Source organism: Chlorocebus sabaeus, chromosome 20 (assembly GCF_047675955.1).
Source record: "Chlorocebus sabaeus isolate Y175 chromosome 20, mChlSab1.0.hap1, whole genome shotgun sequence".
Lineage (NCBI taxonomy): Eukaryota > Metazoa > Chordata > Mammalia > Primates > Cercopithecidae > Chlorocebus > Chlorocebus sabaeus.
In genome coordinates this window covers 52,602,605-52,626,300 of record NC_132923.1, presented here as the reverse complement: position 1 = coordinate 52,626,300, position 23,696 = coordinate 52,602,605, and the positions used below count along the sequence as shown (strand labels likewise).

The window sequence follows — 23,696 nt, the reverse complement described above, 5'->3', positions numbered from 1 at the left end:
TGATTTTTCCTAGGTAATAAACAGTTAACCTACCAACAAGTGGCACACTGTAACGTACAGGTTGTAGTAATGGACAAATTGATTGACAGCCAAATCTTGATTATCAATGAAACAGATGTAAGGATCCCTGGATAATTTACAAATAAGAATAATAGAGTACTTTAACCATTTGTTTTCTTACCTTCTCAACTATTATAACTATGCACAGCGGTGCAAAAATCATAGTAAATATGAATAGTTTTCATTGTCTTCTTTATTCTCTGATACATCTGCAAATGCATCAGGGAAGAAAAAAGGCCGAAGAAAGAAGTGGCCTGAACAACTCAAACTGTACAATCATTTTCTACATGTGATTGCCCCAATAGGTTTGTTATTCTAAATTGCTGGCTGGCTAGACATGAAGCAACTGTCTGCTTATCTCATTCTTCTGGACAGTGCAAAACAGCAGTCCCCAAAGCAGGGCATGCAAGGCAACCAGCTCTCAAACAAAAAGATAATATTAGAAGTCCCATTCCTGCTTATTTTTACCTTATTCTTTTTCAATACCTTATTTGTGTGTATATCTTAGTATAGTCATGCATCTAAATAATTTGTAAGTAAATAACTACATATATTGATTATGTATACTAGAAAATGTTTTACTGAAAGAGATATAAATTAAAAACCCTTGGAGAGCTCTGGGCCAGAAGTGGAGAATCATGAATTTGAAAGCTGCTTTAGCCACTTATCCATCATGTGAATTTGGTCGACTCTTTTATAATCTGTAAAATGGGAGTAAGAACACCTGTCCTTCCTTCCTCACAGTGTTGTATTGAGAACAAAATAAAGCGACTGTAATTGTTTGTAAATTCTATAAAGGCTGTGCAGATTATGATTTTTTTTAACTTTTAAAATCTTTTCCTCAAACGTATTCAGTACCCACATTTAATCTTTATAGAAGACCATATTCAAAGTAGTGGGAAGACATTTTACTTTTAGGATCAAAGGAGAAAAATGTTTAAGGTTTAACAATTCTCTAATTCTAAAAGAGATATGTTTCTTTCCAACCTCTCAGAAAGTTTTGATGGCCAGATATTTTAAACAAAACAAACTTGGGAATTAAAAAAGGAAAGCAATTAAAAGTAAGTCTGAGATTTATCTGTAACTTCAGGAGAAAAGAATTTTTACAAAAGGAATAGGAAAAGATAAGGTCTTAAAAACAAGGAACTAAACATTAAGACTTAAGTTTTGTAACCTTAGGAGCCAGGATTTTGATGCCAACAGTTAATTATCCCAGAAATTTCTTAAGTATTTTGTTGACCTGCATACATCCTTGAATCAAAATGTTGAGGTTAATAGCTAACCTACTGTTTGCTGCTGCTTCTAGCCCTATTACATTTTAGGAACCTAATGGCATCTAAGGATTCCACCATGTAATAACAGTGGAAATTTATTTTTCTTGGTGTTTGGAAACTCTCAGGAATTTTTTTTTCTTTTTTCTTATTTTTCTTTCTCGGTCAATTATAGGTTGAAGCTCCATTCATACCAAAGTTTAGAGGCTCTGGAGATACCAGCAACTTTGATGACTATGAAGAAGAAGATATCCGTGTCTCTATAACAGAAAAATGTGCAAAAGAATTTGGTGAATTTTAAAGAGGAACAAGATGACATCCGAGCTCACACTCAGTGTTTGCGCTCTGTTGAGAGATAAGGTAGAGCTGAGACCGTCCTTGTTGAAGCAGTTACCTAGTTCCTTCATTCCAACGACTGAGTGAGGTCTTTATTGCCATCTTCCCGTGTGTGCACTCTGCATCCACCTATGTAACAAGGCACCGCTAAGCAAGCATTGTCTGTGCCATAACACAGTACTAGACCACTTTCTTACTTATCTTTGGGTTGTCTTTCTCCTCTCCTACATCCATTTCTTCCTTTTCCAGTTTCATTGGTTTTCTCTAAACAGTGCTCCATTTTATTTTGTTGGTGTTTCAGATGGGCAGTGTTATGGCTACGTGATATTTGAAGGGAAGGATAAGTGTTGCTTTTAGTAGTTCTTGCCAATATTGTTGTTGGTCAATGGCTTGAAGATAAACTTTCTAATAATTATTTTTACTTTGAGTAGCTCAGACTCGGTTTTGCCAAAACTCTTGGTAATTTTTGAAGATAGACTGTCTTATCACCAAGGAAATTTATACAAATTAAAACTAACTTTCTTGGAATTCACTATTCCAGCAGTAAACTTTGGTAGACTAATACAGTACAGCTAGACCCAGAAATTTGGATGGCTGTAGATCAGAGGTTCTAGTTCCCCTTCCCTCCTTTTATATCCTCCTCCCCTTGAGTAATGAAGTGACCAGCCTGTGTAGTGTGACAAATGTGTCACTTTCAGCAGGAAAAACTAATGATATGGATCATCACCCAGATTCTCTCACTTGGTACCAGCATTTCTGTAGGTATTAGAGAAGAGTTCTAAGTTTTCTAAACCTTAACTGTTCCTTAAGGATTTTAGCCAGTATTTTAATAGAACATGGTTAATGAAAGTGACAAATTTTACAGTTTCTCTAATAGTCCTCATCATAAACTTTTTAAATGAAAATAAGCAAACTAAAAAGAACATTGGTTTGGATACTTACACTTTGCAAAGTCAAAAAATGGCTTGGTTATTGAAAACATTATAGAGGTATTCATATTTAAATGAGGGTTTACGTTTGTTTTGTTCTGTAACCCTTAAAAAGAAGTTGTTTCCAGCTAATTATTCTGGTATACTATATTTGTGAGCCTAGGGTAGGGGCACTGCTGCAACTTCTGCTTTCATCCCATGCCTCATCAATGAGGAAAGGGAACAAAGTGTGTAAAACTGCCACAATTGTATTTTAATTTTGAGATATGATACTTTCAGATATTTCATAATTTCTAACCTCTTTTCTGTTAGTAAACAGAATGTCTGATCGATCATGCAGATACAATTTTGGTATTTGAGAGGTTAGTTTTTTTTCTACACTTTTTTTTTTGCCAACTGACTTAACAACATTGCTGTCAGGTGGAAATTTCAAGCACTTTTGCACATTTAGTTCAGTGTTTGTTGAGAATCCATGGCTTAACCCAGTTGTTTTTCTGGTTTTTTCTTTACTTTTAATTTTCCCCATCTGATTTTATCTCTGCGTTTCAGTGACCTACCTTAAAACAACACACAAGAAGGGTTAAACGGGGTTCATTTTAATGATCAATTTACATGCATATAAAATTTGTTGTTTTTAATCAAGCTGATCTTAATGTATATAATCATTCCATTTGCTTTATTATTGGTGCAGGTAGGTCACTCACACCACTTCTTTTCATCTGTACCACACCCTTGTAAAACCTTTGAAGACATAAAAAAATCCTGTCTAAGATGTTCTTTCTACCAATCTATATGTCTTTCGGTTATCAAGTGTTTCTGCATGGTAATGTCACGTAAATGCTGATATTGATTTCACTGGTCCATCTATATTTAAAACGTGCAAGAAAAAAATTAAAATACTCTGCTCTAGCAAGTTTTATGTAACAAAGACATATCGTCATGTTAATAAATTTAAAACATCATTTGTATAAAATATTTTAATTTTCTTGTATTTCATTTAGACCCAAGAACATGCTGACCAATGTATTCTATGTGTAAACTACAAATTCTATGGTAGCTTTGTTGTATATTATTGTAAAATTATTTTAATAAGTCATGGGGATGACAATTTGATTATTACAATTTAGTTTTCAGTAATCAAAAAGATTTCTATGAATTCTAAAAAAAATATTTTTTTCTATGAAATTACTAGTGCCCAGCAGTAGAATCTACCTTAGGTAGATGACCCCTAGACATACATTGGTTTTGAGGGCTATTCAGCCATTCCTCTATTTAAAGGCCGTGAGCAAGCTTATCATGAGCGAATATGTCAAGGGAGTCAATTTCTGACCAATCAAGTACACTAAATTAGAATATTTTTAAGGTATGTAGAATTCCCAGTTTCAGCCACAATTTAGCCAAGAACAAGATATAAACTTGAATAAGAAGTAAGTAGCATAAATCAGTATTTAACCTCAAATTACATTATTTGAAACAGAAGATACTATGTTATGCTCAGTAAATAATTAAGAGATGGCATTGTATGAGAAGGAGCCCTAGACTGAAAGTCAAGACATCTGAATTTCAGGCTGGAAAACTATCAGTATGATCTCAGCCTCAGTTCTGTTGTCTGTAAAATAGAAGAACTGGATTAGGCAGTTTGTAAAATTCCTCCTAACTTTCACAGTTGATGACAAGATTGTCTTTTCATCTGAAATTTTGAAGGGTATGTTGCTTTGAAGTAAGTCTTAGTAAGGCAATATATTTTAGGGCATCTTTCTTCTTATCTCTGACAGTGTTCTTAAAATTATTTGAATATCATAAGAACTTGGTGTCTGTCCTAATTCCTTTCTCACTCACTGATGCTGAACACCCAGTTGAATCAAACTGTCAACCTACCAAAAAAGATACTGTGGCTTATGGGTATTGCTGTCTCATTCTTGGTATATTCTTGTGTTAACTGCCCATTGGCCTGAAAATACTCATTGTAAGCCTGAAAAAAAAAAAGAATTCTTTCCCACTGTTTTTTCTGCTTGTTGTAAGAATCAAATGAAATAATGTATGTGAAAGCACCTTGTAAACTGTAATCTATCAATGTAAAATGTTAAGGTGTGTTGTTATTTCATTAATTACTTCTTTGTTTAGAATGGAATTTCCTATGCACTACTGTAGCTAGGAAATGCTGACAACAACTGTGTTTTTTAATTAATCAATAACTGCAAAATTAAAGTACCTTCAATGGATAAGACAATTGATTGAGTCTTAAATTCCACTTGGTGCCCTCATCTCCTGATTTATTTTCTGCTGATACAAGAGATGCTTATAGATTCCTAGTTTTTATGTGTTTGGGTTGGTTTCTGGGTGGTGGGAGCAGAGCAAATTGGGGAGGAATATATCCACCAGTCTACTCACACTGGATGTTTACTAAGAAACTGCTAGATTCATTTAATAGTTTCTCAAAAGTGTTTCTACTTCCTTCTCATTTCTCATATTGGTTCAGATTATCCCTAACATAATGTTCTAAATATTCATATTTAAAGGATTTGATACTTCAAGAGTGCTCATCCTTCTATTGTAACAATGAACTATTAATTTCTAAATTTTTCTTCAGGAGTGTTTTTGAGCTTCACATTACCTCTTTTCATTTTAGACAGGTTAATTAGTGTGTATTTCCATAGTTGTCTTTTACTTCAAGAAATAATCATTTCTTTAGATAATTATTTTAATGGCTTGCCATTTTGTATGATTGTTCTTGCAAACATATCTATTTATGCATTTTATAACATGGAGCTTGCTATTTTTATGCCAGTGCTTGCTTCATTTTATCATTATCAGGGCTTAATATAAATGCAGTTTTCTCATTTCCTTGTAAAACTAATTACAGAAATCTAGGTATGTCTTTACTGAAGAACTACCATCATTTGAAATCTATTTAGCTGTAAATTTTCTCTTATGCACAAATACTGGATATGAAGTTAAGTACTTATTTTCATTTAAGCTTTTCTGAAGATTTTCCGTATGCTTATGTAACGGCCTTTATGCCTGGTGTAATGGCCTGGATTGTGAACTGTGAACAAAATTCATATTGAAATTCTAACCACTAGTACCTCAGCATGTGATTGTTTTAGGAGGTAAGGCCTTTAAAGAGGTAATTAAAGTAAAATGAGGTCATATGGGTGGGACTTCATCCAAGATGATTGATGTCCTCATAAGAAGCACACAGACAAAGGGAGGACCACATAAAGACATAGGAAGAAGATGACCATCTATAGGACAAGGACAGAGGCCTCAGAAGCTGACTCTGCCAACATCTTGACTTGGGATTTCTAAATTCCAGAATTGTGAAAAATAAATTTCAGTTGTTTAAGCTGCCCAGTCTGTGATACTTCATCATGGCAGCCATAACAAACTGTTAATAATACACCCTCTGAGCTAAGTATTTTCGTGATGGAAGACTTGCATTGATTTCCCTTTGTATGCCTAACACATGGGCAAAACTGAATTTACCACAGGCAAAAAAACAAAAAAACAAAAAAAAGTCAGTGTGGTCACAAACCTCTGCACCTGCTATCTTATTTCTATTCTTCCTGGAATATAAGCAGGAAATAGGAAACAGTAGCCACTGAGATACTGAGAGTAAGGGAAAGCATCAGTAACTCAAACCACTACTAACTCCTGGTCAGACTTACCCATGGAAGGATAGCCTTCCTCTTGAAGCCATGCTAATGTAACATAAAATTAAGCACACCAGATTCATTGAGTTTACAGTCTCTGCTCATCTTTTAGTGGTGATACTAACAAAGAAATGACCAAAAGGAAAGTGGGAGTGCAAATAAATTGTTAATGAGAATACCCCAGCTGGTTCTTCCTCTCCTGATTATTCAGGGGTTAGTAATGCTCACAGCAAATGATGACCTTAATGTATTAGTTTTCTACTGCTGCTCTAAGAAGTCTCCACAAACTTAGTAGCTTAAAACAACATAAATTTCTTTTCTTACAGTTCAGGAGGTCTAACAACCAAAATGAGCCACACTGGGTTAAAATCAGGGTGTTGGTAAGCATGCATTTCTTTCTGGAGGCTCCAGGGAAGAAGCCATTTCCACGTCTCTTCCACCTTTTAGAGACCACCTGCTTTCCTTGACTCATGATGCCATTCCTCCATCTTCAAAGCCAGAAATATTGGGCCAAGTACTTCTCATGCCTCATCACTATCACTTTCTCGTCTGCCTCCCTGTTTCACTTTAAAGACGCTTGTGATTATATTGGGCCCACCTCAGTAATCCAAGTTAATCTCCCTATTTTATTTATTTATTATTTTTTAAAATTTATTTTTATTTCAATTGGTTTTTGGAGAACAGGTGGTGTTTGGTAACACGAATAAGTTCTTCAGTGGTGATTTCTGAGATTTTGGTGCCCCCATCACCCAAGCAGTGTACACTGTACCCAGTATGTAATCTTTTATCCCTCACCCCCTTCCCACCTTTCCCCCTGATTCCCCAAAATCTATTGTATCACTCTTATGCCTTTGTGTCCTCATGGCTTAGCTCCCAATTATGAATGAGAACATATGATGTTTGGTTTTCTATTCCTGAGTTACTTCACTTAGAATAATAGTCTCCAATCCCATCCAGGTTGCTGGGAATGCCATTAATTCATTCTTTTTTATGGCTGAGCAGTATTCCATGGTATATATAAACCACATTTTCTTTACTAATTCATTGGTGGTCCTTTGGATTGGTTCTATATTTTTGTGAATTGTGCTGCTATAAACGTGCATGTGCAAGCATATTTTTCATATGACTTCTTTTCCTCTGGGTAGATACCCAGGAATGGGATTGCTGGATCAAATGGTAGATCTACTTTCAGTTCTTTAAGGAATCGCCACAATGTTTTTCATAGTGGTTGTACTAGTTTACATTCCCACTAAGAGTGTAAAAGTGTTCCCCTTTCACCACATCCACGCTAATGTCTGTTTTCATTTTTGGTTTTTTGTGTTTTTTTGATTATGACCATTCTTGCAGGAGTGAGGTGGTATTGCATTGTGGTTTTCATTTGATTTCCCTGATAATTAATGATGTTGAGAATTTTTCCATATGCTTGTTGGCCATTTGTACATATTCTTTTGAGAATTGTCTATTCTTGCCCTTAGCCTACTTTTTGGTGGGATTTTGTTTTGTTTTGTTTTGTTTTGTTTTGTCTTGAGACAGAGTCTCACTCTGTCTCCCAGGCTAGAGTGCAGTGGCGTGATCTCGCCTCACTGCAACCTCCACCTTCTAGGTTCAAGTGATTTTTCTGCCTCAGCCTCCCAAGTAGCTGGGATTACAGGCACGCACAAGCATGCCTGGCTAATTTTTTGTGATTTTAGTAGAGACGGGGTTTCACCATATTGGCCAAGCTGGTCTTGAACTCCTGACCTCAAGTTATCCACCTGCCTCAGCCTCCCAGTGCTGGGATTACAGGTGTGAGCCACCATGCCTGGCTGGGATTGTTTGTTTTTCACTTGCTGATTTGAGTTCTTTGTAGATTCTGGATATTAGTCCTTTGTCGGATGTATAGGTTGTGAAGATTTTCTCCCACTCTGTGGGTTGCCTGTTAACTCTGCTGATTCTTTCCTTTGCTGTGCAGAAGCTTTTTAGTTTAATTAAGTCCTATCTAATTATCTTCATTTTTGTTACATTTGCCTTTGGGTTCTTGGTCATGAAGTCTTTGCCTAAGCCAATGTCTGGAAGAGTTTTACTGATGTAATCTTCTGGAGTCTTTATAGTTTCAAGTCTCAGATTTAAGTCTTTATTCCATCTTGAGTTGATTTTTGTATAAGGTGAGAGATGAGGATCCAGTTTCATTCTTCTACACATGGCTTGCCAATTATCCCAGCACCATTTGTTAAATAGGGTGTCCTTTCTTTCACTTTGTTTTTCTTTGCTTTGTCGAAGATCAGTTGGGTGCAAATGCTTGGCTTTATCTCTGGGTTCTCTATTCTCTTCCATTGGTCTATGTGCTTATTTTTATACCATTACCATGTTGGTACTGGTTTTATAAACTTCTTAATAATAATATGACTGGTACTTATTTTTTTATCTGAAGCATATTTGTTTGGCTCTCTATTCATCATTACCTCTGTAACAAAGTTATTCTATTAATACATTTTCTCAGTTGAAATACCAAGAATGGTTTTTATTTTCCTGACTGGACAACGAATTGTCATTTCCATTTTTACCACTCCCTTCTACATTGTACTGAATAATCCTAGCCATCACTCTATGAGAAGGAACAACAATGGTAAAATGAAGACCATTCCAAATAAAAGAGAACATTTTCTACCAATAGATTCTCATTAAGGAATTCCAAAATTCTACTTTAGGAAAACGGAAAATGGTCCCGCAAAGAAGAAACAGCCTCAGGGAAATCTGAAGGAAAGAAATAAAAAGAGAGAAAACCCCCAAATAAACATTATTAGGAATAAGAAGTTAGCTACAGAATAGCTTGTAAAACTTAGAAGAGAATTCTGGTCAGGTTAAAACTTTAAAGACACAAACCCGTCCTTTCCTCCCTCCACTGTCCTTCCCCAAACACGCTAATACAATGACAGAGCATGTTTTAAAATGTCTTTAATGACATACATTGCACTCAGAAAAAGATAAACGTCTCCAGACACCAGACACAGAATGGAAGTGGTGTTAAGTGGTGGCTGAAGTCACAGACACTAATATACAGAAAAGGCTTTTATTATAGTGAGATAATCATAGCAAATGCAAAAGAAAAAGAGATTAAAGAAAATTCAGAGATGGTAATGGATATTGAGAACAAAGATGATCCACAGTTAGTATAAGAAGCTAATAAATAAAATAGAAAAATTATTCAAATATATAGAAAGTTTATCTCCAAAATGAGGGAAGAACTAAACTTACATGCTGAAAGAAAACCTGTTTTTCAGGAAAAATTGAAATACAGCTTTCAACACCAAGGCATGTTCTGGTGAAGGTTTCGAATTTTAACAATTAAAATATTATGCATAAAAATCAAGCAACCCCCAAGGCTGGGGGTGGGGTGGGGAGGGAACCAGGCTGGCCTCCAAAGTCTCCACAATAATATTCCATGCCAAAAGATGATTACATAATGGCTATAAAGTTCTAGGGAAAAGAAAGTATGAGCCAAGTGTATTATACCCAGCCAAGTTGCATTTAATTTAAAGGCGCAAAGCAGTCACCTTTAAATATCAAAAAGAAAAATAATAGAAAATAAAATGAAGAACCTAGTAATATAGAAGTAGTGATGTAAAGCTCGTGGTAAACACTGAATCTGTCTTAATGTAGTTCTAATTATAAGCAAATATGATGATTACAATCATAGAACTGAATGTTTTAAACCTTGGCAAACTTAGAATAATATAACTAACAAAGTTGGAAGGTAGAGAAAGAAAAAAGTGAGAGAAGATAGGAAACTTCTAACTTCCATACATTTTATAGCAGGATGTCAATTAATGGAATCTAAAATTAGTACATGAAGTTGGTTAAACAAGATAATGATTCTAACCTCTCAATTTTTTCTTTACGGTTTTGTAAATTTTTTGTGAGGAAGGAACATATATAAGCAGTTTTCATTTTCCCTTCAATTTCTTTTTCTTGTGTGAAATGTAATTACATTTATTTTCATTTCAGTTTCTTCTAGTGAATTAGATTTTGTAATATAGACAAAATTAAACTGAATACTTTATATTAAAAAGTGTAGGTCAGGCGCCAGTGGCTCACGCCTGTAATCCTAGCACTTTGGGAGGCTGAGGCGGGTGGATCACAAGGCCAAGAAATCGAGACCATCCTGGTCAACACTATGAAACCCGTGTCTACCAAAAATACAAAAATTAGCTGGGTGTGGTGGTGTGCACCTGTAGTCCCAGCTACTCAGGAGGCTGAGGAAGGAGAATCACTTGAACCTGGGAGGCGGAGGTTGCAGTGAGCTGAGATCACACCACTGCACTCCAGCTGGGGTGACAGTGTGAGACTCTGTCTCAAAAAAAAAAAAAAAGTATAATACAATTTTATAAAATTAGTGCTATCTAGTTATGTACCTCTCTATCTCTCTACCCTTCTGTCTCAATATGTGCACAGAGAATAGTGTAATAATGTTATCAATGGTATGAGATTTGAGGTTATTTCCTAATTTTTCCCTTATACTTTGTTGAATTGTTTGCATTCTTTGTAATGATAAAGTAATTAATCAAAGATAAAAATAAACATGCCCAATACAGAGCATTGATTTCTTTATTCATTTTTTTTAAATCATCAATCTTGCAAGAGTCCTACTCTTAACAATTAAGCCATTTTCACCAGAGTTCAGTCTTAAGAAACCTTGATTCTTTAATTTGTTTGTTGTTGTTGTTTTTGAGACAGAGTCTCGCTCTGTCACCCAGGCTGGAGTGCAGTGGTACAATCTCAGCTCGCTGCAACGTCGTCCTCCTGGGATCAAATGATTCTCCTGCCTCAGTCTCCCAAGTAGCTGGGATTACAGGCACACGCCACCACACCTGGTTAATTTTTTTTTTTGTATTTTTAATAGAGATGGGATTTCACCATGTTGGCCAGGCTGATTTCAAACTCCTGACCTCAGGTGATCCATCCTCCTCGGCCTCCCTAAATGCTAAGATTGCAAGCGTGAGCCACCACACCCAGCGTGATCCTTTAATTTCAAGATGGAAAATGTGATACTATATCATCAATATGCTTTTGTGCAAGCCACCAGATGTCACTAAAATGGCTTCTCTAGCATTATTATTGCCATGAAGAAAGCTTTCCTCTCATTCTTCGTATCTCAAACTCATGAGAACCCTTTCTTTTAACAGCCAGACCACTGTCATGTGAGGGGGGAAAAACCCTCTTATCTTCACTGCCAATTTCTTCACCGCAATATGCTAAAAACACATAATCAACACAACCAACTTGTTATTAAAGTTTTTACTATTTTTTAAATAGTGAGTCAAAGTCAGGAAGCACATGGATGAGTTGGACTGTTTGCTGTCAATAAATCATGTGGTTAATTGAACATCCAAAAAAAAAAAGCCTCTTTTATTCAAGTAGCAATGTCCTTCTTTGTCACTTACTTATCTGTTGATAACCTTATTCCTGTTTATACTGTGGTTCAGAAAATAATCACTAACCAAACAGAAGTTTTCTTCCATGTGATAAAGAAAAAGCTGCTGAGTGTTTTTCCTTCATGTATCACCAACTCCTAAAATCCAATTCAGAATCCACTCATCAGCCATCTTACCCAGGTTTAAGGTAAAAATACATTGCTCTAAATCATATGCCACTGATAAGTTTTTTCTAATTTTGCTTTCCCTCCGTAGATATCACTTGTCAGTTATTTGAGACTGGTTTTGCAGATTTCCTAATAATAGTGTGTCTAGTACTAATTTTTGCTAAGGAGTTCAACTTTGAATCTTGCATTTGTACTTCCGGAATTGATAGTGATCAACACCCTCTCCCTAGCAAGTGGCAGACCACACAATGAAAAGTCATTTTTGCAAAAACAGAACAGCAGCTGACTCTCATAACCAGGAAGGCTGAGGGTGGACTTCTGTCCAATAAGATCTAAAAGATCAGAAGATAATAATCAGAACTCTGCCTTTCTCTTTCCACCTCTGGGCCATGCTTTCCTCAGAATTGACTTCATCTTCAATAAGCACTCTCCATGGAGCAGAAAATGAAACCACCAGCCACTCCAGACTCACACTTTCAAAAGAGTTTTGGTCCCAGTTAAAGGAGAAGGCAAGTCTCCTGCACAGTATCAAGCCCCAAAAGGGACTCTGATTGTCCAGCCCGGGTCGGAGCCTGCTTCTGTGGCTGGAGAAGGAGAAATACATGATTGACAGCCTCATCAGAATTATGTGCACTGGGAGAGGGGTAGTCCTGCAAAGAAAGATGTGCTGGTCAGACAAGAAAATAGCCGATGTTCACTAAAATCTCTTCTTCATCTTTAAAAATAAAACCCAACAATTTTGTATAGAAAATAATTACTTTAAGATAAAATAATTATTTCCTGTTGTTTCGGGAAAACTTTATGGGTTGATAAGAGTGATAGATGTAACATTTCACTGGTACCATACCACTTGTTAAAAAATTATCCTAATAAATAACATCATGGATAAGAAGCAAATGATTGCCCAGTCCTACAAAATCTTGCTCTCAAAGATTTGTGGTTTTTTCCTCCTCCTCCCACTTTTATTTTTCTGCCACTTGTGAGAAATCATGAAACTCAATTTGTTTCTCCTAATACATAAATGCAAAATTAATATTCTCAATAAAATCAGCTTCACAATTTAGGATTTTAAAATTATTATGAGTTAAAGTATTAATTTTGTTATATTCATCACCACTTTAATCCTTTAATAAAAATTTTGAAGACTTTTTAAAAATAAGACATTTAACAATAACATGTAATTAATGTGAAATGTTATTCAAAACAAACTATACTTTGTTAAGTGAATGTTGTTTTAGGGAAAAATGACTAAACACTTGTGGGACATTATGGCAGTTCTAAACTTGTTTGCAGATTCTTTGACATACCTCCTATTGAGAAGTGGGGACATTCCTCCTATTTTCCCTCCCTTTGAATGTGTGCTTACCTTGTTGACTTACTTCTAACCCATATAGTGCAGGAGAAGCAATAGTGTGTGACTTCTAAAGCTGTGTCATAAAAGAACAATACAGCTTCAACTTTGTTTACTGAGATACTCTAATTCGGAGATCTGAGTCACCATATAAGAAGTTCAACTATCGTGCTTACGTCAGCAGCACATATACTAAAACTGGAAGAAGTTCAACTGTCATGAAGTACAATGCTGTGAGAAAGCCCAGGCCAAACACAAAAGCTGTACATAGTATTCACAGCAGTATCTTCATGTGAAATCTGAACCAATAGCCAGCATATGTAAAGATTCCTCCAGATGATACCAGCCCCATCCATTGAGTCACCCCCAGTGGTCAGTGATCCCAGCTGAGGCCTCAGGCATCCTGGGGCAGAGATAAGCCATTTCTGTTGTTACATGTTTAAATGTATGATCCATTACATTTCTAAACATCAAAAACTGATTGTTTTAAGAGGCCAAATTTTGGAGTAATTTGCTAGGCAGCAATAGATAAATGGAACAGATATACCCAACTGTTAAGCACGTAATGGCTAAAATGACAGTAAAATTCTGTTGTGTACACATCAGCTGGGCAAAAACTGAACAGCCTAATGATATAACTATAGCAAAGATGTGGAGCAATCAAAAAAAGCTCTCATACGCTGCATTGGAAATGTAAATTGGGCAACCATTTTAAAAGGAAAACTTGGCAAAATCTAGTATTAATAACATTGCCTAAGCACATGACCACAGGTTTCACTCATAGGAATATAGCCTAGGAAAACTCATTTGTCTACTAGGAGATATGTATTTAAAATGTTCTTTGCAAAATTATTTGTAATAGCAAAAAATTGGAAGCAATCTAAGTAGCCATGAAAATGAAAATGAATAAATAACTAGAGGTAAATTTACATGATTGAATTCTATACAGGTTAGAAAACAAATGAATTAGACCTACAAATATCAACATGGATAAACCTCAGAAGTATAATGCTGAGTGGAAAAAAGATAATTGCAGAAAATTTTCTAAATATTATACAGTTTGTGTAAAGTTTAATTTCTTATAAAATAAGACTATTATTACTTACTATAATATTTAAGGATAAACATATATGTAGCAGCATAGTGGTTAATTAATTGCAAAGATTATGAAGCCAAACTAACTGGGTTCAAATTGTACACAAACACCAACTGTGTGTCTGTGGAAGAGCTACTTAATCTCTATGGACTCTTCTCACCAGGAAAATGGACCAGCCTGACCAACATGGTGAAACTCCATCTCTACTAAAACTACAAAAATTAGCTGGGGCAGACGCCTGTAATCCCAGCTACTCAAGAGGCTGAGACAGGATAATCAGTTGAACCTGGGAGGCGGAGGTTGCAGTAAGCCGAGATCATGCAATTGCACTCCAGCCGGGGAGACGAGAGTGAACTCCATCTCGAAAAAAAAAAAAAAAAGGAATAATAATAATACCTATCTCATAGAAGATATGAGAATTTAGCATTTTTAAAGCCCTTACAAGAGTGCCTGGAACATTAAAGTGCTCCTTTGGCTAATATTGTAAATTGAAAAATTAAAAGAAGTGCACAGAAATGATAAACACCCAATGCAGGGTAGTGGTTACCTATAGGGTGGAGAAAAGAAATGGAGATGAAACTCAGGAGCTGGGGGCACAAGAATTACCCTGTGTATTATTCTATCTTATTGTATTATTAGTGTTTCCTTTCTTAACCCAGATGACATGTATATGGATGTTAATTGTATTTGTGTACATTTTCTGTGTGTCTCAAATGTTTCATAATAATTAGTGAAAATAAGGACTATGAGATTTCTGGGAAAATCTTAACCAAATGTATGTATTAAATCTAAAAAATGACACTTCTGGACTGAGACAATGTGGAAATGCTTCTACCAATAAATAAACACACAGAAATGCTGGGCAAAACAGAACAATAGCTCAAATGCTCAGAAATTTTCAAAAGAAAATAAAGAAAATTCCCTGGTGCTGTAAGTGAAAAGGGTGCTCAAAGCCATGGTGCAAGCCAAAGCTGATCCTCTTGTGGTTCATGGAAAGAGTGGGCTAGCTAGAAGCTCTAGGAACTGGCCACTGGAGTTTTATTGCCCACTAGGGTCAAAAGATGTTGCATTAGGCACACACAAAAAGAGTAACGGTAATGAATACTTGTGCATTAAACCTGCAGTCTAAAACCTGAGTATCACTGAAAAGGGTCCTAGAAATATCCAACCTGTATCCTCGGCCAATGGCAGAAAAGAAGTTTGTCATTTGGTGGTAAAGGTAGGGGAAAAAAAAAAAAGTTTGAGAAATCACATCTCCAAGTCTGAACTTACACAAATATATGTATTTAATCGCAGAAATTTTTCTAAATATTATACAGTTTATATAAAGTTTAATTTCTTATAAAATAACACTATTATTACTTACTATAATATTTAAGGATATGCATTAATGTATATCCATTTCTTTTCTCCACCTATAGGTAACCATTACCCTGCATTTGGTGTTTATCATTTCCACACACTTCTTTTAATTAAATGTACAATGTGAGACTTCAAGGAGAGCAATTGATATAGACACCTGTCTGGCTAGTTAAACCCCTTTGTCAGATACAAACGCAAATTCTTACGATGGTCGTGCTTTCACAACCCAGTGAAAAATAAACCTAAAAACTGATGTTAAAAAAACTGCAAATCACATAAAGAAATCAACTCTCATAAAGGAAAGTTGGCAAAAATAACAAAACAGGAAATCAGCACTCCAACAATTTGAGGTAATAAAAAAAAACAAAGTAATTTATCTTACTAAATTTTTAAAGGATGGAAAGACTGGGAAAAGAACCAAATGGAAATTCTAGAGACAAAACATATAACTATTGGGAGGTAAAAACAGAAGACTTCCATAGCTACCTATACACACGAAGACAGATCTTGGAAACTGGAAAGACATGAATAAACAACTCAAATGCAGCATAGAGAGATTAAAAATGTGTAAAATATAATAGTTTAAGAGACTTGTAGGATAAAATACTTTCTAGGCCTGCTGTTATGTTTTCACCTGAATTTCTTGTCCTCGAACTCCTGGTTCAAACCCACTATTTCTTGCATTCTACATCTTTCACATATTTATATTGGTTGTTTTCCTCCAATCTCCAAGCAACTGTGTGAAAAATTACCTCTCTCATTTTTTTACATTGTTTCACCTTCTATTCACTCACCTTTCCTTGATTCAGGTTCCTAATAAGATTTTATTTGCCATTTACATTTTTTCTACTAATGGTTGATGTTCTTTGTTCTAATTTGTGTTTGGGTCATCTTTTGCAAGAGCTATTTTATGTATACTGGAGATTAACTCTTTTAGTACATATTGCAACATTTTTTCCAGAATATTATTTGTTTTTAAAATTTGTTGGTGAAGCACTTTGCTTCATAAATTATAAATTTATGGTTTAAGGCAGGTCTAGTGGTGATGAATTCTTTTAGCTTTTATCTGCAAAAGCCTTTATTTTTCCCTCATTTCTGAAGAACAGTTTGTCAGGTAAAGAATTCTTGGTTGGCAGGGTTTTTACCTCAACATTTTGAATATATCATCTTATTCTCTCCTGGCCTGCAAGATTTCTGCTGAAGAATCCTATGACAGTTGTACTAGGGATCCCTTGTATGTAATATGTTTCTTTTCTCTTGCTGTATTCAGAATTCTTTCTTTGTCTTTGAATTTTGATAGTTTGATTATAACACGTCTTACTGAACTCTTCCTTGAGTTGAATTGATGATATATAAGAAGGATAATTCATTTTTTTCTCAACACTAGAAACATTTTGTTTTGTATTATAAGCAGAATAATGGTTCCTCAAATATGCCCACGTCCTAAATCCTTGAAATCTGTGAATACATTACTTTACATGGCAAAAAGGAATTTGCATATGTGATTAAAGTTAGGGAATTTTATTTTATAATTTCAACTTTTATTTTGGATTAGGGAATATGTATGTAGGTTTTTCACATGGCTATATTGTGTAATGCTGAGGTTTAGGGGTGTGAATGATCCCATCACTCAGGTAGTGAGCACAGTACCCAACAGGTAGTTTTTCATCCCTTGCTCTTCTCTTCTCTTCCTTCTAGTAGTCCCCAGTGTCTATTGTTCCCTTATTTACGTCATGTTGACCCAATGCTTAGCTCCCACTTATAAGTGTGAACATGCTATATTTGGTTTCCTTCTCCTGTCTTAATTCACTTAGGATAATAGCCTGATTATGAAATTTTAGATGGAGAGATTATCCTGAATTTTCCAGGTAGGCCCAATTGAATCCTATGAGTTCTTAATAACAGAGAACCTTTCCAGGTTATGGTCAGAGAGAGATATGATGCTGGAAGAAGATATAGAGAAGTTCGGTGTTTGTTGGTTTTCAAGAAGGAGGAAGGGGACCATAAAACAAAGAGTGCAGGTGGCCTTTAATAGCTTGAAAGGGCAAGTAAACGAATTCCTCCCTAGAGCCTCCAAAAAGAACCAGTCCTACTGACACCTTGCTTTTAGCCCAATGAGACCCATAATGAGACCCATGGCAGATTTATGACTTTAAAAACTATAGTAGATCTGTGTTGTTTTAGGCCACTAAGTCTGTAGTAGATCTTATAGTAGCAGCTGTGTACTAGCTGAAGTCTGAGAGAAGCAGGAGTCATGATATTGACGTGTAGCCCTGCTGTGAAAAAATATTTGCACAAATTGCATAAATTTATTTTTGGTTCTCAACCTTTTAGACTCAACCTACATGTAATGTAAAATAAGACTAAAATATGGTTACAGAACATAAGATAAACATTAATGATCCAAATGACAGAAATTAGAAGGTGGAAGGGGTAGCAGATGGAAGAGTGCCTCTGTCTTACAAAATGAGAGCTCAGCGACATCACTGAACATTAATAGAACAAGAAAGAGATATTTAAGTAGGTATGAAGTTACATAAAGGTATCCACAAAAGATATAAACATATAGGTGTTAACTATTAAAAATAATTAGGATGAAGAAGGAGAGGGGGACATGGGGATATAAGATAATATCTAGAATTTAAAAATCAGCAAATAGCAATATAAATGTAATTGAGTCACAAAGTTTATTTCACATTTCACTCAAGGCAGAGAAAATGTAGCTCCTTTACTTTATCCCTTATCAGTCTGGCTTTTCTCCCAAGCTCCCACCATCTGGCTAAGAGAGGAAATAATTAGTGTTTATACTATTCATTTTCAAGCATAATCCAGTCTGATAAATCAAGCATTTCCTTAGAAAATAGTCTCTCAGAGAGCACCTCTTCCACCTGACTCTTCAACTGAGATGACATGCTTGCAGGTAGGGAGAGGGCAGGGTTTATCTGTGTATTCTCATTGCATTGGGAAAAGGGGGCCTTGCCTTGTGCTGGACTTTGGGAATGACTGGCCAGTATCTGCAGCTCTTTGGCATGAGGCCCATGTATGCCCTGCATTTTTCAGTCCCTTTGTTAAGCTCCTCCACATGCCAGGCACTATGCTGGGCACTGGTCTAAGTCATCACTCTTTCCCATAAGTTATCCCAGTCTGCTTCAGGTCCCTTGAGTTCCCCTTCCTATCAACTTACAGCATGTTTTGTCCACACTAGACATTTGGCTGACCCCTGCGGTGATTCTCCGGCACAATGGCTCTGAACACATGAATGTACTGTCATCTATTGTGAGATAGCAGTTGGTATTTGGTTACTAATAACCAAAACACCAAAGATCCTCATTGATTTATTGTGATTTAACATTAGAACAGATTTAAGTAATCACTTTAACAGCATTTTCCTAGTTACTTGCATTCTATTATAACACACTTTCCTGCATGGGCAAAAAAAAGAGTGATAGCTATGGCCCCACAAATACCCAGGGGAGTGCGTCACACATGAGATCACCATCATTGTGTGCGTGATGGTAGATATGTGTGGAATTGCTCATGTGCTTCTTTAAGACAGCTCCTGTATTATCACACTGCCTTTTCCTTACTGTCTGCATCACACCAGGTAGTGTGAACCTGGCAGGCAGGGGCTGGGTCTTAGGCCTCTTTGGATCAACCTGCAGTTTCTTCACATAATATATGTTGACTGATTGCCCATATGTTGCACTAAGAATACTCTGAACCCATTGGCCCAATAAGATTATAAGTGAGTGGGTAATATAAGCTGTCGATTCTGGTACACAAACCCCAAAATTTGGTTTTTACAACTATATCAGCAGTGGCAAAAATGGAACAAGCATGGACTTTAAGATAGCATCTCCCTAGAACCATATCTTGGCCCTATCACTTACTGGTTGTGTAAAATTGAGCTAGTGACTTAGCCTCCCTGATCCCCATTCTCCTTATTTGTAAAATGGAGATGAAAAATGCTGATACAATTAAAATACATTTAGAAAGGAAAATCATCTAAAACATGTCTTGGTTCATAGTAGGTATCCAATGGACGTTCATTCTTTTCTCTTTCCCTCAAGGAAGACAGGTAGATAATATGCTCAGGGACACAGGGAAAATAAAACTTCAAACATCAAAAAGGTGGCATCTAGTAACTATGTAAGTCCAGGAGCTGGTTTTTCTTTTCTGCACCTGGCATCTGCGCTACAGTTAGACAGACTGAGTGACTAGGGGAGCACCCTTGAGGCTGATCTTCAGCCCAGTTCTTCTAGTCAGTCTACAGGCTTTGCTGGCTGGGCTCCCTGTGAAGACAAGTGCCCCTTTGTGCCTGTTCCTTCCATTTTTAGACAGATGACTAATCCTTTCTCTGTCTGAGAGAGTAATGCTGTGTAAATTGTGGTCCTTGCCCGGATCTATGACTCTATTACAGAATCCTGCAAGGTTGACAGGGTGCTGGCACTTCCTGAGATGGCATCACCATGGGATTAAAACCTTGACCTGGAGTGGCCTTCCCCTGTGCACTCTAAACGGAGGCTTCATACCTGGACAGGAACATCTGGGAACACTGAGGAAACATGGGGGAAAAAAGCAAAGCCAAATTCCATTCCTGTTAACCCTTTTATCCTTTCTGAAAAATCCCCTTATATGAAACATTAGCCAAGGTTGTTATTTTGACTGGGTTATGGGGAAAATCATGTTATTCTAGAAAGGAAATGAAGTGGCATTTCTTGGCAGCCAATTTTGAATTCTGCATTTGAAATCATTCAAAGCACTTCTGCAGCTGGTGGAAGATAGCAGCTTGTTCAAAGAGAGGAACGAGAAACTCATCAAAGAATTACACCTCCTTGGGGGTAATTTGAACATAAACAGGACAGATGCCATCTGTCTAGTATACTTCATTCATTCACTTGTTCATTCAGAAACATTACTAGGCATGTCCATTGTGAGGGCCTTGTGCTAAGTACTCATAATACAAAGATGGGAGACACAAAGATTGGAGACATGCATGTGAACAAAAAATTAAAGTCACATGAGATAAGTGCAATAAAAGTGCATAATCAAAACACAATGATAGCCTGAAGAAAGGGCTGTGGAAGTTGCGTCAAGGAAAGAGACGGGGAACAGTTCACAAAGTAAGACCTGGCCTTTGATTTAAGGATGAGTAGGTCTCCATGTGTATCGATGGGGAAGGGCATACCAGTCAGAGAGAACAACATGTGTTCTCTTATACACTTGAGTGGATAGGGAGCTGCAACTAATGTTCTGTAATACTGGAACACCAGATAGCAATGAGAAATAAGAAATTAGGTTGGAGGGTAATGCAGTCATATGATAAGAGGCGTGGAATGCCATACTAAGGACTTTGAACTTCATCCTACACGTTGTTGGAAACCACTGAAGGATGTTAAGTAGAGGAGAGGCATGATGTGATCTGAGCTGCCTTTTAGAGATTAGGCTGTGCTGTGAACTGAATTTCTCCCCAGAAATTCATATGTTGAAATTGAATCCCCAAAGTGATGGTATTTGGAGGTGGGTCCTTTGGGAGGTGATTAGGTCATGAGAGAGCCCTCATAAATGGGATCATTGCCCTTATAATAAGGGGCCTGACAGCTAACTGGCTTTCCTTCTGCCATGTGAGAATAGTCATGTCTTCAAGTCTGTAACCTGGAAGAGACCCCTCACCAGAATCTGACAGTGAGGACACTCTGATCTCAGACTTCCAGCCTCTAGAACTGTGAGAAATAAATGTCTTGTTTATAAGCCACCCAGTCCACAGTGTCATTATAGCAACTGAAGCTGACTGGCTAAGGCAGGCTGGAATCAGAAAGAAGAATGGATCCTAACAGATGAATCAAAAGAGAGTTTTATAACCCAGTAAAGGGGTAATCAAGGCCCTAGGTAAAGTGCAAAGGAGGGAATGGATTGCAGGACTTGGAGACCATTGGATTAGCAAGCAAGAGACTCCCAGGTTTTAGGCTTGAGCAGCAGATTTGTACAGGGAGATAATAAGTCAGTGTGGCTGTCCAGCATGTAGTTGGAGATGTTATTCTCAGCTTATCATAGAGGTCTGGCTAGTTGGATAGGCTTACAAGTCATTGTACAGACAACATAATCCTTAGGCATAATGTGATCATTTCCAAGGGGAGCATAAAGAGCAGAGGTTACAAATGGACAACCCAAGGCCAAATACAAAGCAGCACACATGTTTGGTTTGGCTTGCATAATGCCTTGAAATATTTAAATTAATTGCCAACCTTTAAAAGTTGGAGGACATGTTTAAGAGAATCTAAAGTTTTAGCTTTTCCAAAAAAAATCAGATCCGGCAATGCTGGGCCCACATTCTCACATAGCAAAAATGAGCATCCAGTTCAACGCTTGTGTTTCCCTATCAAGCTTCACTTACTTAACACTGCCTGTTGGCCCCTGTAGGTCTGAATTTGCAAAGAGAGGGCTAGAGAACAATAATAATAAAGAGGCTTTAGTAACAGAAGGCCCCCCCCACAAAAATGTCCACGGCCAAATCCTCAGAATCTGTGATATGGCAAAGGGAAGAAGACAGCAGATGAGATTAAGGCTGCTCATCAGCTGACCTGAAAACAGGGAGAGTATTCTGGCTTCCCCAGGTAGGTCCAATATCATCACAAAAATCTTTAAGGAGGACTTGGCCCCAATGTTGATGGCTTTGAAGATGGAACAATAGAAGAACCTTAAAGATGAAAGAAGGAGGAAGAAGAGCAGGTAGAGAAAGAGATGTGAGTACGGAGGCACAGTCAGAGCAGTGCGATGCAAGAAAGACTCAGTCAGCCATTATGGGTTTTGAAGATGGAAAGACTCGGCATTACCATGAGCCGAGGAGTTTGGGTTGCCTCTAGAAGCCAGAAAAGGGAAGGAAACATTCTCCCCCAGATGTTCTAGAAGGAATGCAGCCCAGTCAACACCTGGATTTTAGCCCAGTCTGCCCTGGGTGAAACTTCTAACCTACCAAATTATAAGACAGCAACTTTGTGTTACTTCAAACCACTAAGTTTGAGGTAGTTTAGCAACCGAATGCATGACTGGTGGGAAAGGAGAAGCCAGGGAAAGAGACTGACAAAAAACCAGAGAGAGAGGAGACAACCAGGAATGCAGTCAGAGAATCAAGACGTGGCCCATTTTCAAGAATGAGATATTTCAAATGACATTGAGATGTCAAGTCCAGTTATGAAGGCAAATGATGAACTGTATCAAAATCAAACCTAAGGGCCATCAGAATCACCCAAGGACATTGTCAGAAAGACCAATTCCCAGGTTCCCTGCAGGCTACTGCTCTAGACTCTGATATACAGCCAGTGAGATGGGCTGGTGTTTTATTAGCTAAATGAGCACTTCGTACTGTTGACTTAATGCCCAATGTTAAGGCTCCTTGTGGCCTTTCAACAGAAGAAAACCCATTTAAAATTTAATAGCACATATAGCACATTCTATTAAAGCCATTTATCTGAATTTTTTTTGTCCTTATATAGATAATAAATTCCTTGCAGGTTGTAGATGCTTGTTAAATATTTGTTGAATAGATAAACAAATGTAACCATTCGAGAACTCTATTGTTTTCTAAAGCTGGCAGAATGACCAGAGATCATTTCTCTCGTAAGCTCCTATAAATTAAATAATTCAAGTTATTTAATGCACCTTTACTAGTTATATGGGTGGGGTTCTAATTTTCTACTTAAAGACTGCAATCCTCTGCTCCTTACCAGCTCATCACAACCAGCCAGGATTAACTCCCAGAGGAGCTCTTGGACCAGATGACAGAGCACCTCCTTTCACAGTCCCACTGCTGAAATGGTCTTTAATAATAATACGCTAGCCCATACAAAATAAAATCCATCTCTATCCTAATCCTGGATGTTGCAGAGCATATTCCCAGTTCAACACTTAAAGAGCTAACCTTAGAGACTGGCCTCTGATACTTGCTGAGCTAAAAGAAGCAGTCTTGTGGTCCAGGGGAGAAGGCTGAGGCACAATAGCCATCCTCCTTGGAGGCGTGGCATACTTATAAAGGTTAAAACATGGCATCATTCGGGCCCGGG

The 23,696-nt window shown here is 37.0% G+C and overlaps 1 protein-coding gene across 8 annotated transcripts in view; it reads left to right on the top strand.

The window, feature by feature from the left end:
- PRKACB (protein kinase cAMP-activated catalytic subunit beta) overlaps positions 1 to 4,826 on the top strand; it is a 167,825-nt gene extending 162,999 nt beyond the window's left edge. For all 8 annotated transcript variants that reach the window (XM_007978153.3, XM_073007161.1, XM_007978147.3 and 5 more), the window contains one exon: positions 1,507 to 4,826. In XM_007978153.3, the coding sequence (XP_007976344.1) occupies positions 1,507 to 1,632 (126 nt within the window). In that variant the 3' untranslated portion in view covers positions 1,633 to 4,826. The remainder of the gene's footprint in view (positions 1 to 1,506) is intronic.
- The last annotated feature ends 18,870 nt before the right edge of the window (positions 4,827 to 23,696 follow it).